General features: G+C 41.5%; 1 protein-coding gene across 7 annotated transcripts in view; it reads left to right on the plus strand.

The window, feature by feature from the left end:
- MID1 (midline 1) overlaps positions 1-17,662 on the plus strand; it is a 352,594-nt gene that overhangs the window by 267,584 nt on the left and 67,348 nt on the right. For all 7 annotated transcript variants that reach the window (XM_072817549.1, XM_072817545.1, XM_072817547.1 and 4 more), the window contains exon 3: positions 17,393-17,488. In XM_072817549.1, the coding sequence (XP_072673650.1) occupies positions 17,393-17,488 (96 nt within the window). The remainder of the gene's footprint in view (positions 1-17,392; positions 17,489-17,662) is intronic.

Consider the following 17,662-nt stretch of genomic DNA (forward strand, 5'->3'; position numbering starts at 1 on the left):
CAGCTAGAGCTGCTCGTGTGGAATACCAACAGCCCAGGGAACAGACTAAGGTTACAGGCAGAAGTCTTTGGACTCATTTCACAACCATATGGTGCTATGAAGACTTTGGGATTTTCCCAGATCTTGGAACCTTGCAAAGGCCCTCTAAAGAGCTCTACTCTTTAAAGTTCTGCAGGCAGCATGCAGGGATCTGCTTCTAGCTGAGCTTCCATTCCCGTCTAATGAACCACTTGTACGATGGTGGTGAACAGAGAGGCCCAGTCACCCTGCGGGAGTGTAATAGAGCCACTTCTGGTGTTGCTGTGTCTAATAACTGTTGGTCCAGATTTCTTCTGTAAAGTTGCAGGAACTAAATGATTATTAAGATCCATGCAAACAAACCCAGGTTCCACAAGGAGGCAGGAACCCACTACCCACTATGTTTTCGGCCTCCCTCTGACTCTAAGGACTGGCTGTAGCCAGAATCAAACTCTGGCATCCTGCCCTAGAGTGGGCTCCTAAGGAGATCTCTTTTCTACACCCAGGATTTTGTTTAGGGCTAGACTACTCTTCGGGAGCTGGAGACCAAGAGCAAGAGTATCAAATTCTCTAGCAGTATCATTCCATCTTGACAAAACAAAATGTGCCTTTCTGGTTGGTACACCTCCAAGCTGTTCTTCATATATACTGTGGCATAATCACACCAACCTCTCCCAGGGCATGTCAGGTTGCCTTCATATCTCGAGCACCAAAGATGCCATTTTTCATTAAACCAACATGAAGGTCCCCTTAGGTACATTTTTTTTATTTAAAATTTTTTGATTGGTCATTGGGGAAGCTTATAGCTGCAAATAGTGTTAATTTTCAAGAAACTGGTTACATGGTAAAATTCAGGCAACCATTATAATGAAGTTCAATCATGAAGAGAAAGTTAAATATGTGGCTCAGTTTCTTTAGTTATTGTGTAAAATAGAATAACATTGCAAAGAAAAAACAGACAGAAGAGTGAAAATCACAGTGCTAATGCTTGGGCAAAGCAGTATTGGCGGTCACAGGTAGTGTAAATACTCCAATTATTAGCAGGCAGAGATGAGCTGTATCTCAGGGAAATGGATCATTATTAAGTCATCCGTCTGATCTAGAGCCAGCAGCACGATCTAATGATTTCATTCCTGGATTATTTTTAATATATAGAATTAATGATGTATGGGAGGCGTTCGCGATTATTTTAATAATACAATATCCTCCTGAATTGCTTTTATTAAGTAAAATAATGCTGCATTGGAAGACAGTGTGTATTTTCTTAGTAGTGCTTCACAATTCCTTGTCTTGCAATTCAATAAATCATCTTACACTTGTCAGCACATACAGTCTAAGATTTATTGCCTGATCCATTGCGTGGTAGATAGCTCCTTGGCCGGAGAGCAATTTCTGAAACTAATTTAATCAAAGTGTTTTTATAATATAGTGAACTCTGGCTTGATGTCTCAAATATGTATTGATGTCTTCAGGAACGAATGATTTAATCTTCCCCAATTTTGAAATAGAATTCAGATTTGGCTTTCTGTGATTTGTGTTATAGACAGGAAATCGTTAGCTGCATTAATATTATTCATGTGTTCTTTTATCAACCAAGCATCTATTGGTGCCTCTATTTGCACGTAGAGCCCTCTCCGAGATTCTGAGATGCTGTCGGGGGTGGTGAGAAAAGTTATGGGTAGGTGGAAAGGCATAGCCAACAGCTCAGAAAGAGCAAATGGCTTGGCAGTTATTGGCCAGTAAGGAACAGTTTGAAGGTTTTTGCTCATTTTGCAGGCAGTGGTCATTACAGCTGGTTTCTACTGGGGAAATTCTAAACCTGCTATAGTTTTGAGGATTTTGCATGCCAACTCAGGAGTTTGATTTTGATCCTTTAAGACTAGACAGCTTTTGGACTTTTGAGAATGTGACACTGGTGATACAAACTTACTGGGAAGATTACTTTGGTGACCACCCATGGACTGGACCCACTTGGCTGGGTAAATATTAGAAGAAGGAAAACCAACAACTCACGGAAGAAGATGGTGAGAGTGGTAACCTTGGGAAGACCAGGAAAAGCTGAAGCTGAGGGGCCTTTTTAATAAACAACCATTCAACTGTATAGAGTGATTGATAGAATGTGTGAAGGAGAGGTCAGGGTCTAAGATTACATTGTGGTTCTCCCCTGGAGAATGGGAATTATCCTTTGTAAAGACTAGAAAGCGGAAAGAAATTTCAAAGGGGCAGATGATGCAGTTAAGAAAGTTGAGTTTAGGGGCACCTGGGTGGCTCAGTCACTGAGCGTCTGCCTTTGGCTCAGGTCATGATCCCGGGGTCCTGGAATTGAGTCTCACGTCAGGCTCCCTGCTCAGTGGGGAGGGTCTGCTTCTCCCTCCCCCCTGCTCGTTCTCTCTCTCTCTCTCTTTCTCTTTGTCTCAAATAAATAAATAAAATCTTTTTTAAAAACAAAAGAAAGTTGAGTTTAAAATAACAAGGGATCGTCAAAGCTTAATGTTGGTACAGAAGTGGGAATGAGAGACCAAAGTTTAGGTCAGAGTTTAGATCTAAGATCGAACTTTGAATATTATCAGGATGGAGGAGAAAGTCGGAGCCGTAAAGGAGTCCACGTTGGCCGAGGGAATATGTATATATGAAGTCACTGTTTTGTCATAACTGTTTGGAGATGGAAAGAACATGTTCTGGTGAAAGACTCACTCGCAGTCAAAATTACGCGGTGCTAAAGTCTGCCTTTAATTATAGCAAATGTGTTTGATTTGAAAATGTATTCATTAGCTATATAAGTGGCACTTCATTGAAATAAAACTAACGCACTGGAGAAAAACAATGATTAGTGGAAGGCCACTCTATGATTTACTATCACCATTGAACTATCGAGCTGCCTCTGATGTCATATGTTGACATTCTACCTCCCTGGAGTGTCCTATCACAGTGATCAACCAAGGTCACAGACAAATTTGAAAATCAAATGACAAAAGTCACACTAAAAAGTCCTGAGAGCAAAGTTTAACATTGGCTTTCAGCTTTATACGTTTTGTGTCAGGCCAAATCTTAAAGAGGTGCACTGACTTCAACCAGTGGGGTGGGGGTGGCATTATTTTTTCATCATAAACAGATGAGTTTGGGTCCTCTGCTGGCTGACTGCCCTCTCCCCCTTTCAACACCACTTAAACATTTTTCAAAACAGCATTTATAAGTAATTGAGAATACACTGGGGCAACTTCACCAAGACTGGTTTTTTAAAAAAATTTTTTCTGGAACATTCTGAACATCTGAGTTCTATCTATGTTTTTATTAGAAAAAGCGATTCAGAATTGCCAATGGTGACGGGGTAAAAAGCACATTTGACTCAGGTACACATTCATTCCCAAACCTTCCATCTGCCATGTCATTGGGTCATCGCCCCCCACCTCCCCAATCCCCCAGCCCTGCCTTGTTTTCTCCCTGTGCCATGGCTGGCACCCTCTGCCATTATGCTTCCTGTTCCCCAGTGGAGACAGAAGGAACTCCGGAAAGGCCCATGAATAAGGCCTGAGGACAAAGACTGAATAAGAAGATCCAAAGGTGTCCACGAAAAAGGGAAGATAGGAAAAACAGCACAGGTGTGACTCACCCCCCCACTTAGCTTCTCTTCTCTTTAAAGATTTTAAACCCCACACGCTGGAGGGCATTACCACATTCAGGTAAGTGGTTCTCAAACTTTAGCACTCACCAGAATCCCCTGGAGAGCTTATTAAATCACAAGTTCTGGGGCCCCTGCATATGCTTTCCCACCGGCTCCCTGGGGAGGCTGCTGCTGGTGGTCCTCCCTGCGTTTGGAGAGCCAGACCCTATGGCCAGGGCGAGATGAGGCTCCGTCATTCATGAGCGTTGTAACTGGCAAGTCTCCTTCCACTTCTCTGAATATTGGACAGTTTTCTCTCACTGGGTTAAAAGCAAATGGCTTTAAACATTTTTTTAAGTGACATTTATTCTTTGACTTCCTCTTGAGCCAGACATTGTATATGCGAACCAAAATATATTCCAGGGAAATGACAGTTCTGTTCATTCATTTCCGAAATACACCAGACGCTTAAATTGTCTTCAGTCATGTCTACACAAACCAGCTCTGGGAAATGGCTTAATAATTTTTTTTTTGTGTAGCACTGCAGATGAAATAATTAACTCTAGAATTACTATTATTATTTTTTGCCAGCAGACATGTAGCCCTCAATCAAAGACACAGAATATCATGCTCAGAGATGAAGGAATTAAATGTTATCACTGTGGTTTCCATCATTGTAAATATTTGCGTTTTACCTTTCAGATTTCAGAGGCGTTTCTAGTCTTGAGGGCAGTCATGTTGCCTGAGTTGACCTTTCAAAGAATCTGGGTAGGGCAGTGAATCTATTTTTTTGGTCATCGGAGTTCTTAGATTTCTTCCCCTACATCTTTGATTTACTGAATAAAAAATCCTGTTGGATTAAAACATCTGTAGCATACTTCTGTTATATTTCTGGTGAAATAATTACTGTTAAAATCAACAAACCACATTTGTAGGATACTAATAATTTGGAAAGTATTAATTGAGGTGACCGGAAGTTCTTTTTAGGCATTGGGAATACTTGAATGTTTCAACAAAGTATTTCCCTTCATCTTCTGGTCAAAAAAAAAAAAACCCTCTGAATTTCTGAACAGTAATCAGTGTTCCTTGCAAAGCAGTGTTTAGTAAAGTTACTGGGATTTTCTATGATAAACTCATAGAAATTCACACTTCCAACGACATCTATGTATAATTTTATTCCTGCACTCACTGTATGCATATGCTGCATTCCAAAAAAATATTCTTTGTATTCTGAATAAATCTTAAAGTGTAAAACTAGTGAAGTGAATAAATTATTAATTTTTGTTCACAGTATTACAGATCCAAAGACTTGGCAACCTGATTTCTCAATTTTGAGCAATACTTCATGCTTTTGGCTACACATTAGAACCTCCTAGGAGTTTTAAAGATTCCAATCCCTGGACCTTACCCAGTCTAAGTAATTCAGACTCTCTGGTGGGAAGGGGATGTAGACTGAGCACGGTATTTGTACAGCTCCCCCCGGTGATTGTGGTGTACAGGCCAGGATGGGAACCACTTACCCAGTGATCGGTCATCATCTTGCTTCCTTCCATAACTTTTATGTTTTTTTTAAATTTCAACTCAATCAAAATCACCTTGATCGGACAAAGACAGCATCGGTCCTACTAAATGAGGAGGAAATGGCTGGGTAAAGGTGGTAGAGTCAGGGATGAAGGATGCGATGAATTCAAGGAATTTGAGATTCAGACGTCTAAAACCCAAGGAAGGTTCTGTCTTTGAAGGTTACTCAGGGCTGAGAAACAATGGCATGCTTTCATATTCTTCTTTGATTCTCTAGGCTGTCCCAAATGGGGAATTCTCTTACATAACATTGATTTTGTAAATTCTTAACAGACCAGACCCTTTTAGATGGAGTGGAATTTCAATCTATTTTTTTTTTTTTTTTTTTAGTCAAAGAGAGTAACCTCCCTTGGCTTTAATACTTTTTGCACCTCCCAGATGGGGATATGCATTTTGTGAACAATATGAATCCTTCCTGGGAATGCCACAAATTCAAGAGCAAAGCTGACCATGTATTGAATTTTAATAATCCTTTTCAGCAGCGGGTCCAGGAAAGGCATATTCCTCCCAAACCCAAAACTTTGAGGAGATAAATGTTGCTGTAGAAACAAAGCAAAGCAAAGTTATCTATGCAGAATTATTAGATCAAAGACTCAACTATTTTAGCTTGAAATATATTCAATATATTCACTTTGACCAAAATAAGGTATCTGCAGAATGCGAAGTACTAGCTTAGAAAAAGATTTGGTCTTCCCACAGGATCTTAAAAACAAAAATGTATCTCCATTCATTGAAGGCTAAACATCCACCATGAGACATTCAGGTCTGGTAGAAATGTTTGATGGTATCAGTTAAAACCCTATGTAAGTAGAAAAGCCAGAACATGTTCGTTAATGAGTATCTAGCAATGTCATCATCTACTTAGAATGGAGGAAAGGGGATAAGATCAAAATTATTCAATCTCTGAGTGATGGAGGAAGTAAAGCTTGAAGTGACATATACAAACAAGGTGTATGACATCCATCAGTATCAGGAGATTTTGTAGACATTTATTATCCCAAGCTCTAAGGCCTCCTTTGAGGTGTGTTTCATGATTGAGAAAAAAAGACTGAGGAAAATAGAATTGATGGAAAAACCAACTGATGAGTAATTCCACATTCAGTGTGTACCTACAACCCAATGCTTTATACTTATTCACAGAACGGAAAAAAACTGACTAATCCTCAGGCTCTGCTGCTTTCTTTACCCACCCTTGACCATGCTCTTGCTGTAACAACCTTGATTCCATTTAAGATCCTTTCTGACTCTTGCCCAGCCTGAATCTTCTGCTTCTCTGAACAGAAGTTGACAGTGGAATTCATCCAGACATTTGCATTTCACCCAGCATTTAAAGCTATTTTTTTCTTTTATGAGTTACAAATTATTTGGTATCCAACAAAAAGAGTCTTCTCCTTTAGAATTTTGAATACCTGAACGATTGAAATTTTAGGCATACTACTACGCTCTCTTAGTAGGGATTGAAAACGTTAAGTGACTTAAATTGTTGAAATTTTTAAAAAAGATTTTATTTATTTATTCATGAGAGATACAGAGACAGAGAGAGGCAGAGACACAGGCAGAGGGAGAAGCAGGCTCCACGTAGGGAGCCCGATGTGGGACTCAATCCTGGGACTCCAGGATCACACCTTGGGCCAAAGGCAGGCACTAAACCGCTGAGCCACACAGGGATCCCAAATTGTTGAAATTTTTAAATGATTTGGACCAACAGAGAAAACGCTCTGTATTAATTAATAAAAAGTGTTTAGATTTTTTAAAGACATTTTTACTGTTTTTAAGGAGACCAATTTTCTGAAAAGGGCCAGTAGTCAACTCTGTCATTGTGGCTCTAAGCAGCAACAAACAACCCATAAACCAGTGAAAGTATTTGTGTTCCCATAAAACTTTATGGATGCAGAAATTTGAATTTCATATACTTTTCATGTGTCACAAAATTTTATCTTTTCATTTTTAAAAACCATTTTAGAAATGTAAAACCCAAAATAAATAAATAAATAAATAAATAAATAAATAAAAATAAAAATGTAAAACCAGGATGCCTGGGTGGCTCAGCAGTTATCTGCCTTCAGCTCAGGGTGTGACCCCGGGATCCTGGAATCAAGTCCCATTCGGGTCTCCTTGCATGGAGCCTGCTTCTTCCTCTGCCTATGTCTGTGCCTCTCTCTCTGTGTCTCTCATGAGTAAATAAATAAAATCTTAAAAACAACGTAAAAACCATTCTTATTTGGCAAGACATACAAAAACAGGTGGCAGGCAGGATTTGGTCCATGCTCTATACTGTGCTGACCCCTGGTCTAGGAGATTAATATTTCCCCAACTTGAAAGCCTTTTTTCTTTTTTTGAGCAAAAATAACTAACTACTATTAGTCTGTTTTCTTTCTTTCTTTTTTTTTTTTTGGATTTTATTTATTTATTCATGAGAGACAGAGAGAGAGAGGCAGAGACATAGGCAGAGAGAGAAGCAGATTCCCTGCGGGGAGCCCGATGTGGGACTCAGTCCTAGGACCCCAGGATCACACCCTGAGCCAAAGGCAGATGCTCAACCACTGAGCCACCCAGGTGCCCCAGTCTGTTTTCTAATATTCCCATAATCCTCCCACCATCTAATTCTTGACTGACGGTTGGTTGCCTCTCTTGAGTCAACCCCATGGATATGCTATGGCAACCCAGAGTGCTGTGTTGAGATTGATTCAAGACCCTGAATAGGGGCATGTGAGCAGGGAAGGGTGACCTTCATGGCTCTATTACCTAGGCCATGAGCTTGGGAAATGTTTCCTGTAATGCTCCATTGATAAATGTTACAGTCATTTTATCTGAAACATTTCTCTGCAGGCATCAATTTTGCCATGGATATACTTACTTCTAAACTTGAGATTTTCCAAGGTTCCTAGTCACCCAGCTTCCTTCACCTCAGTATTGATTCTCAAAACTGACAAATGGGTCATGGATCAGTTACCTCTCTTATTACTGGCAGAAGTAGGGCCAAGGGGATGAGGAGTGAACAAGAAAGGCCATTCATGTCTCTAATATCTGTAACTAAGTAGTTGTCGTTGGATCTGCTCAAATTATAACAAGGTGAATATAACTCTACTACGATATTTATCTATCTCCATCAAAATTTGAAAGCCATTCTAGACCATAAATGGTATTTAAGAATTGTTCCCTGTCTATTATTGACTACCAGATTAGAATAATAAACCCTGAGCTCCTGATGATGGAATTTATAAATATATAGAGCAGATTCTGCGGAGTTAATACAGAAATATCAAATAAAACCTGACAAGGTAAATACAGTATCGCATATCAAAATGGCTTAAATTGTAGTCCGTGGAACACTAGACTTAAATTTGTATGCAGATTGGGTTTTATTATGTTTTTGAAGTTCCCTGGGCGGCCTGTCTTGCCAGGGCATTTGGAAATGTTAACTATCATAACCAATGAAAAAAGGCATTAAAAACTAAAACCAGCATAAATCACACGTATGCGCGGTCTGTCATGAGTTGAACCTGAAGATAGCCTTAAACTCCTGCAATGTAATTAAAACATCTTAAGTGTTTAGTTACATATAAAGAATTTATGCTTTTATGCAGGTGGCATGTGTTAATACGGGTGTGTTTTCGTATTAAGGATTGTGATTAAAGTTTCTTAGAAGAAAATATATGGATTGTGGCACTCGACGTGTTCATATCCTGATCGTGCCGGAGTGCTGGTGTTGGGTGTCAGGGCTACAAACACAGTTCCTGAATGTCGCTCTGAATATTATGGAATGAAACAAGCCAGATCTGTGTTTGCCTTGAAAGGTATCCAGACTTAATATTATACTTTAAAGACATTCTAAAGCATTGACTTCGGAATAAGAGCAAACATTCTTTAAGGCCTGGATAAACCCAAAAGGAATTACTGAAATCTCCTGTTTCAGGCATACATTTTAATAGTAGTGCTCAATGACAAGTCATTAATTCCCTGCAACCTGACTCTTAGGTACAGGTCTCCAAAGGCTAAAATTAGCAGTATTTTTGTCTGCTTACCTTGCTATTTGATTAGGTATCAATGTATGTAGAAGTACAAAGCTCATCTGTTAAGTTGGATTTACTATTCTCAACTGCTGTCCGTATCCATGCCTACAGGCTTCTATTGAGATCCGTGTAAAATCTGCTGTCCTGCCAGGAATTATTAAATTGCTAAATTATCAGCTCAAATAAGCCTCACTGAAAACTACCTAATGTAGAGGAGGTGGAATATGGCTCCATGAAAATGCATTAGAAGTGTATGCATTAAAAACAGAAATTATAGGAGAAATTAATCATCCTCTCTGCAGAAGAGTGCAGGGCAGCCTCATTCTTTAAGCAACACGAGGTCTACAACTCTGCCTTTCACAAATTTGACTTGCGTCCAATCATTTGCTTAATATCCACAAACCAAACCTGCCTTTTAGAAGGACCAGCTTGTATCTTTACTTTGAGAAGGACCATCTTGAATTATTTATATTCCTCTACTTTGGTGGTGGTAGTGGTAGGAGGCACGTGCTGAATTCCCTCAGCCGGTTGTGTGCTCACAAAAGCCTCACTGGTCTCAACAAGGACACGTCCTTAGCGCATCCTTCCCCTTCAAGGAGTAAGAGCGCTGTGAAAAACACACCTGGGGGAGAGGTCACGTTGAGGCTAGGAGCCACTTGACTTTGCTTTTAGGCAGAATTTGGAATAGATATGTCAGTGATCATTGCTGGACTATTTCTAGAAACCTATGTTTATTAAAATTTGTTCAACAGTGCAGTATTTACCTCTCCAGAAACCTTGTGGTCTTAGGGGGTTATATGGCATTCCTTCAGAATGCGTCTCAGCTGCCAAGCCCCTCTTCTTGGGCTCAGACTCAATGCTACCAATGAGAAAGGCTCCCAAGGGTAGAAGGCAATGTTTTAACGATCGGTAGTAGTGGTTAAATGAAATAACCAGTTAGTTGATTTACTACATTAGATTTCGGAAGAGTTGTCCAATGAATATTCAGTTTTCCCTGCTAATTGTTCCCACAATAAATATTTGAGCACTTACAATGGGAAGGGACTGAGCAGTGATGGGTGTACAGCAGGCACTCCACACATAGGTTGGTTTCGTTATGCCCTCTCCCTAGTAGTAGAATTATTTATTGCTGCATTCCAGGGGGAAGAGCTTGTGTCCAGGCCCAGGAAGGAGCTTGGCCTATGGGCCAAATCTCAGTCACCACCTGTTTCTGTAAATAATGTTTTATTGGAACAGAGCCCTGCCCATCCTTTATGTAGAGTCTATGGCCGCTTTCTCACTATAACAGCAACAGAATTGAGCGGTTGCAACAGAGAGCTTATGGCCAATAAAGACTAAAATATTTACTACCTGGCTCTTTACAGAAAAAGGTTGCTGACCCCTGTTCTGGACTCTAATGCTGTGCTGTCCAGTAATGGAGCCTCCAGGCTGCATGTAGCAGCTGAGTGTTTGAAATGCGACTGGTGTGAATTGAGATGTGTTATATGTGTAAAACACATACCAGACTCCAAAGACCTAGTAAAAAGAAAGAACAAAAAAGAATGTAAAATAGCCCATCAGGGGGTTTGTTTGTTTGTTTGTTTGTTTTTAAAACATCTTGGGCAGCCCGGGTGGCTTGGTGGTTTAGCGCCGCCTTCAGCCCAGGGCCTGATCCTGGAGTCCTGGGATCGAATCCCACATCGGGCTCCCTGCATGGAGCCTGCTTCTCCCTCTGCCCCTCTCTCTCTCTGTGTGTGTGTCTCTCATGAATAAATAAATAAAATCTTTTTAAAAATAAAAATAAATAAAATAAAACATCTTGAGTAATCTCTACACCCAGTGTGGGGTTTGAACTCACAGCTCCAAGATCAAGAGTCTCATGTTCCATTGACTGAGCCAACCAGGTGCTCCAGCTCATCAGTTTTTAAATAATGATGACAGGCTGAAATATTTTGGATATTGAATCAAATAAAATGTATTCTTAAAATTAATTTTAACCAATTCTTTTTATTTTTTAACATGACTATTTTCTAATAGTTATTAGAAGTTTATTTTATTATTTAAGTTTTTGTTTTGTTTTGTTTTGTTTTGACTATTAGAAAATTTTAAATGTGATCCACATATGTGGCTGACATTGTATTTCCCATGACTACTGGTTTAGAGTGTTGAATTTGGAGGATATGTGACCTCTAGAAAAAGTTGGAAAGAGGGGAGGAGGCGCCTGGGTGGCTCAGTGGGTTAAGCATCCGACTCTTAGTTTCGAGTCCGGTCATGATCTCAGGGTCCTGGGATCGAGTTCCACGGGGCGGGCTCCGCGCTCAGCAGGGAATCTGTTTGTCCCTCCCCCTCCTACTCTGCTCCTCCTCTAGCTAGCGCCCTCTCTCTTTTTTTCTCTCTTTCAAATAAATAAATAAAATCTTTAAAAAAAAAAAAAAAGACAGGAGAGGTGGAGGAAGAGAAAGCAATCTCTTGTATTTGCAAATGTCTTTCAAAAGCAATAAAATATTTTGTTAATTTGGCTGTTCCTCATAAGAAGGAATATTCACAGGGGTGCCTGGGGGTGGCTCAGTGGTTGAGCATCTACCTTTGGCTCAGGGCATGATCTCACATCCCGGGATCGAATCCTGCATCAGGCTCCCTGCTAAAAGCCTGCTTCTCCCTCTGCCTGTGTCTCTGTGTCTCTCATGAATAAATAAATAAAATCTTTTAAAAAAAGGAATACTCACAAATAACGAATTAGGATTATTTTCCTAATAAGGTTTTAGTAGGGTTCTCCCGGAAGAAGACCCTGGCTCAGGGTCCCTGTTGGAAGGAGACCCAGGAAGCATCTGTAAGGGAGGGGGAAGCCACACCAAGGAGGGGAGGGAGTGGAAAGAGGGTGTGGCCCCGAGCCCCTTGTGGCTGCGGGCACCTGGGCTCCTCTAGTGGGGCTCCCTGAAAGACTTTGGGTCACAACTCAGAGTGACCCCACCTGGGAGGTGAGGGAAGCTGGGCTCTTTCCACCTACTGCTGGTAGTTGCTGGCTGCAGGCTGCTCCTAGAGGCATCGGCCTCCCCTCGTCCTCCCCAGCACCCCAGCCTGCCCTGCCCGGGGCCAGATAAAACCCTGGTGCCCAAAAGAACAGGTGCCTGCAGCCAAAAGCCACCAGCAAGCCTGGGGCCTGGGGTCGACACCCAACTGAATGTTTTCTCCTGTAATTCATGATTTCAGCCAACATTTGGATAGTTCCCGGTGTGTGTGTGTTCATTTCCTCCCCCGAGCTTAACAGTAGCCGCCTAGGGAGGTCTCTCAGCACCCACACACCCCGGGTGGGGGACTGGGCCCGGAAATCAGCTGGGGTGGTAGCCCCGGTCTCCTCACTCTGCGCGTGTGGTCACTCAGGCCCGATTCCTTGGGTCTCTACGGAGCTCGGCTCCCTAAGAAGGTGTGAATACATCAACGTTTTCGAGGTGAGAACAGGAAACTAAAACTTTTTTTGTGTGTGTACTCGGTAGGATTCCTTAGATACCCATAGGGAAGTAGATACTTACATACACTTAGTCCCAAGACTGTCATGCCAAAAAATATTATCTCTCTTTTGCACAAAGCACAGTCAAAATTAGGAGGTTGTAGGACCTGCTGACCACCACACAGGATGTTAGCGATACCGTTAAATTCTCGAAAACTCCACAGAAGTCCCTGTAGTGGAGGCTTATGGATGTAGTGGAGGCATGGTTCAGCGAGGACTGGATTTTGTTACCTCCCCATTACCCGGGCTCTCTTCAGAAGTGTTGTCAGCCCCTTTGGTACTTCTTGGAAACAAGTCTCTCTCCCAGCTTCATTTCCCTTTATTTTGCTTGTAAGTGACTCGGTAATTCTTTGTGGACTTCAGTAACACTTGTACTATTTCAATTTGAATAACCCCAAAGGATCTAGATAGGTCAATGTGTTTAAACCACAGGCTTCAGTATACATATTAGTTGATTAAAAACAGATTTTTTATACATGATGTATACTTAATAAAGGGAGGGGAAGCAAGCAGATGTTTGTAAAATCGAAATGTGTTAGATTATATTTACTTGGCCCTCTTTTGCTGACGAGCTTTAGAAAAATCATACCTATGATCACTGAAGTGTAAACAGTGAGATGATGTATGTCCCTAGAAACTTCCTGCTCCAAAGGGTCAGCCAAAAAGACAAGTAAAAAGATTCCCTAAGATTAGCATACCAAAAGAAGTTGACAAATGCACCATAAAGTAGTCACATCTAGATCAAGGACACTGAATAACGGAACGCCTCAAAATTATTCTCTAGTCTCTGACCATAAAGTGATCAGTGCTTGTGATTCATTTCATCCGAACAGAAAAGCCTTTGGCTCTCATCTTTGTCGTCTTTGTCGTCGTTAAGAGCTTTGAAAGCACGTTTCTCTTCGACGCAAACATGACATCGTTGCCTTGCACCTAAATCACTCCTTCTGGCTCCTTCTCTGACTTCCCGCTTGGGTAGCCCATCCTTTAGGTGGGAAATAGTCGTGTTTCTCCTTTCAAATATTTATATTTAAGATGGTCTGAGTGTTTCGAAGCCAAAATCAAAGCGTTCCTTTTGGTCGTCCTGTCCCGATGAAATATGCACAGAACCTCCCTCTGAATTCTGAGCACATGAGAACTACAGATAAAATATTTTCGAATGGATTTTGAAGACTAATAACAAGTTGAGACCTAAGTGGAAAGAATCCAAAGGCCGGAAATGAAAGGAGATGCAGAAGGGTGGGAGAAGGAGAGGAGATGGGCCGAGGGGGAGCATGGTGGAGAGCATCCCACTGGGGCCGGAGCCCCCCGCTGTCCCATCTGTACGCCCGAGGCCAGCACTCCCCATGGACACACTGGACTCAGAGGGCACCTCCCAGGTGCCTGAGGCTCAGTCAGTTACCTGATCTGGGGTTCCTGGGATCGAGCCCCACATAGGCTCTCTGCTCAGTGGGGAGTCTGCTTCTCCCTCTCCCTCTGCCTCCCCCACTCCCCCTGCTTGTGATCTCTGGCTCTCTATCTCTCTGTCAAATAAATAAAATCTTTTAAAAAAAACACATACACAAAGGGTACCTCCCACCTTCTCTGGAATTGGAGCCAGATAGAATTCTCAGGGAAGGAAGCAGAGACACACGGGTGTCTCGTGGGAGTGCCCTCTCTGGGGGGGCGGGGGACGACCTTAGGCCCCAACATCACAGTGGGCAGCTTGCCTGGCAGTGCGGTGCCAATCCCCAGATCACAGCGCAGGGAGCAAAGTTCACGTCAGATGAGCTGCCAGACAGAAATTATAAGATACAAGATAAAATCAGACTCTTGGGAAACGTTGCACAAACATAGGAAAGTACAGAAGTGCCCTTTTTTCAAGCAAGCTTAAGAATAAATAAGTGTGTTTAGTTCTCTTGAAACTATGAAGGAGGGAGTTGCATCCTGGGAACAGGAAGAGAAAGTAACTCAAGAAGAGGGCGATGTGATCAAGAATCCCCTGGAAATGAAAAATGCGGTCATTGAAATGAAAAAAATCAGGCAATAGGGTAAAGACCAGATGGATAAGCTTAACTTGTTTAAGAACAACCAGAGAGATTTCTCTTTCTGACTCGTGCTTTTGAATGAAGCATTAAGTAAAAGTGCTCTTTTCCTGAATATACCTTTCTAAATCTAAAATTTTAGAAAGTAGAAAGAGTAAATGCTTTCAGAAATTAGTTTCACAGCATAGTGAACTGTTATCACCTTTATGAAATTATTGATGTTCAAAATGCCCCCATACTCCTTTCAAATCCTTTTTCTCAGATGGCATTACACATCCTCGATCTACTTTCTTTTCTATGAAATTTCCTTCCGTTCACTGTATTCGTGGAATTGTCTGACTGTTAAAACACGCGGTCACCCTAATCCTTGGCCCTGATCTTGGTCCACGACGTTGTTCTACCCTCTGCCTGTAGAATGCACTTCCACGTGGCCACCTCCACCTCGATTCCACCTTCCTGAGACATTCCCATTCTTTTTTTTTTTTAAATTTATTTTTTATTGGTGTTCAATTTACTAACATACAGAATAACCCCCAGTGCCCGTCACCCATTCACTCCCACCCCCCGCCCTCCTCCCCTTCTACCACCCCTAGTTCGTTTCCCAGAGTTAGCAGTCTTTATGTTCTGTCTCCCTTTCTGATATTTCCCACACATTTCTTCTCCCTTCCCTTATTTTCCCTTTCACTATTATTTATATTCCCCAAATGAATGAGAACATATAATGTTTGTCCTTCTCCGACTGACTTACTTCACTCAGCATAATACCCTCCAGTTCCATCCACGTTGAAGCAAATGGTGGGTATTTGTCATTTCTAATGGCTGAGGAATATTCCATTGTATACATAAACCACATCTTTTTTATCCATTCATCTTTCGTTGGACACCGAGGCTCCTTCCACAGTTTGGCTATCATGGCCATTGCTGCTAGAAACATCGGGGTGCAGGTGTCCCGGCGTTTCATTGCATTTGTATCTTTCACCATACACAAAGATAAACTCAAAATGGATGAAAGATCTAAATGTGAGACAAGATTCCATCAAAATCCTAGAGGAGAACACAGGCAACACCCTTTTTGAACTCGGCCATAGTAACTTCTTGCAAGATACATCCACGAAGGCAAAAGAAACAAAAGCAAAAATGAACTATTGGGACTTCATCAAGATAAGAAGCTTTTGCACAGCAAAGGATACAGTCAACAAAACTCAAAGACAACCTACAGAATGGGAGAAGATATTTGCAAATGACGTATCACATAAAGGGCTAGTTTCCAAGATCTATAAAGAACTTATTAAACTCAACACCAAGGAAACAAACAATCCAATCATGAAATGGGCAAAAGACATGAAGAGAAATCTCACAGAGGAAGACATAGACATGGCCAACATGCACATGAGAAAATGCTCTGCATCACTTGCCATCAGGGAAATACAAATCAAAACCACAATGAGATACCACCTCACACCAGTGAGAATGGGGAAAATTAACAAGGCAGGAAACAACAAATGTTGGAGAGGATGCGGAGAAAGGGAACCCTCCTGCACTGTTGGTGGGAATGTGAACTGGTGCAGCCACTCTGGAAAACTGTGTGGAGGTTCCTCAAACAGTTAAAAATATACCTGCCTTACGACCCAGCAATTGCACTGTTGGGGATTTACCCCAAAGACATTCCCATTCTTGCTCACCAAAAACTCCATGCCCATCCTCCCAGCCTCGGCAGCAAGAATGTGTCCTCTGGAAAACCTCCAGGCAGCCCTGACGCTGCCCCTTTCTCATTCACAGCATCTCTCCCCCAGTTGCAGAGCCATCTCCCTGTGGGCAGGGAGTGGGAATTTTTACGTGTGTTTCCCCAGAATCTCTCAGAGTCTGGCACTTAGGAGAAGCATAATAAATTTGTGTGAATGGATAAATGAATGAATGGCATAAATGAAGAGCATCCAGAATGAGAAGCGGGTTATTGTGGTTGAAAATTAGATTTAATGGTCATTGCAGCAAACTTCGATGTTCTAAAGGAATAGGGAATAATTCTAGATTTGTAAGCAGGATAGTGATATGAGAAATGTGGCATTCCAGGAAATTTAATCTGACGTGGATAGGTTGATAGAACAAGAATAGAAGCAGGTACAATGAAATGTACTATGAGTGAGTAAATGTGTATGATGAGGACTTCTAATATCTTATAAATGCCTATAAATAGTCATAATGTCAGCGAGAGCCAGATAATTCAAACCTTTCTCCGAGGGACTGCCTCAGTGGTAAATCCTCAAAATCCAATAATAGTTGATTTGCTGTGGGAATATATTCCTTATATTATTGCCATTTCTGATTCAGGTAAAGAACTAGAAATCCAATTACCTCCTTTCTCCTTAGTTCACGACCTATAGCTAATTATTCAGGCGAATGTGCCTGAGTTCCTACGAGAAGCAGGAACCAAAAGGATGAAATCTGAACCTTTCTTAAAGGTTCTTTTACATGCAGCTCCGCAGAGTCGACTTTAAATCTATAAATGCTTAAAGCTGCATAGATTGCATTGAGGTTCCTGGAAAATAGATCAGTTTTTCGGGAGTAGGAGTGCTTTTGTGTATTCTGAAGTATGAAAGGTATCTAAATACTTCAGGACACAGTGCAGTATTTTCGGGATGTAGAATAATATCTTTCTTCTCTTTCTGAACAGCAAAACTTAGAGAGTAACCTCACCAGCCTTATCAAGAGGAACACGGAATTGGAGACCCTTTTGGCTAAACTCATCCAAACCTGTCAGCATGTGGAGGTGAGCGTCTCTGTCTCTGTGTGTGCTGTGTTTCATGTGAAAACTGCGCCCTTGACATTTTTAAGATGGGAATCTTTTTAAGATTAAATCTTTTGCCGAAGCCAAATATAAAAGATGGACGAACTTGGAAGGAACTAGAATCTCCCAGAATCTCTCCCCTTGCACTGCTTTGTC

This window comes from Canis lupus, chromosome X (genome assembly GCF_048164855.1).
Source record: "Canis lupus baileyi chromosome X, mCanLup2.hap1, whole genome shotgun sequence".
Lineage (NCBI taxonomy): Eukaryota > Metazoa > Chordata > Mammalia > Carnivora > Canidae > Canis > Canis lupus.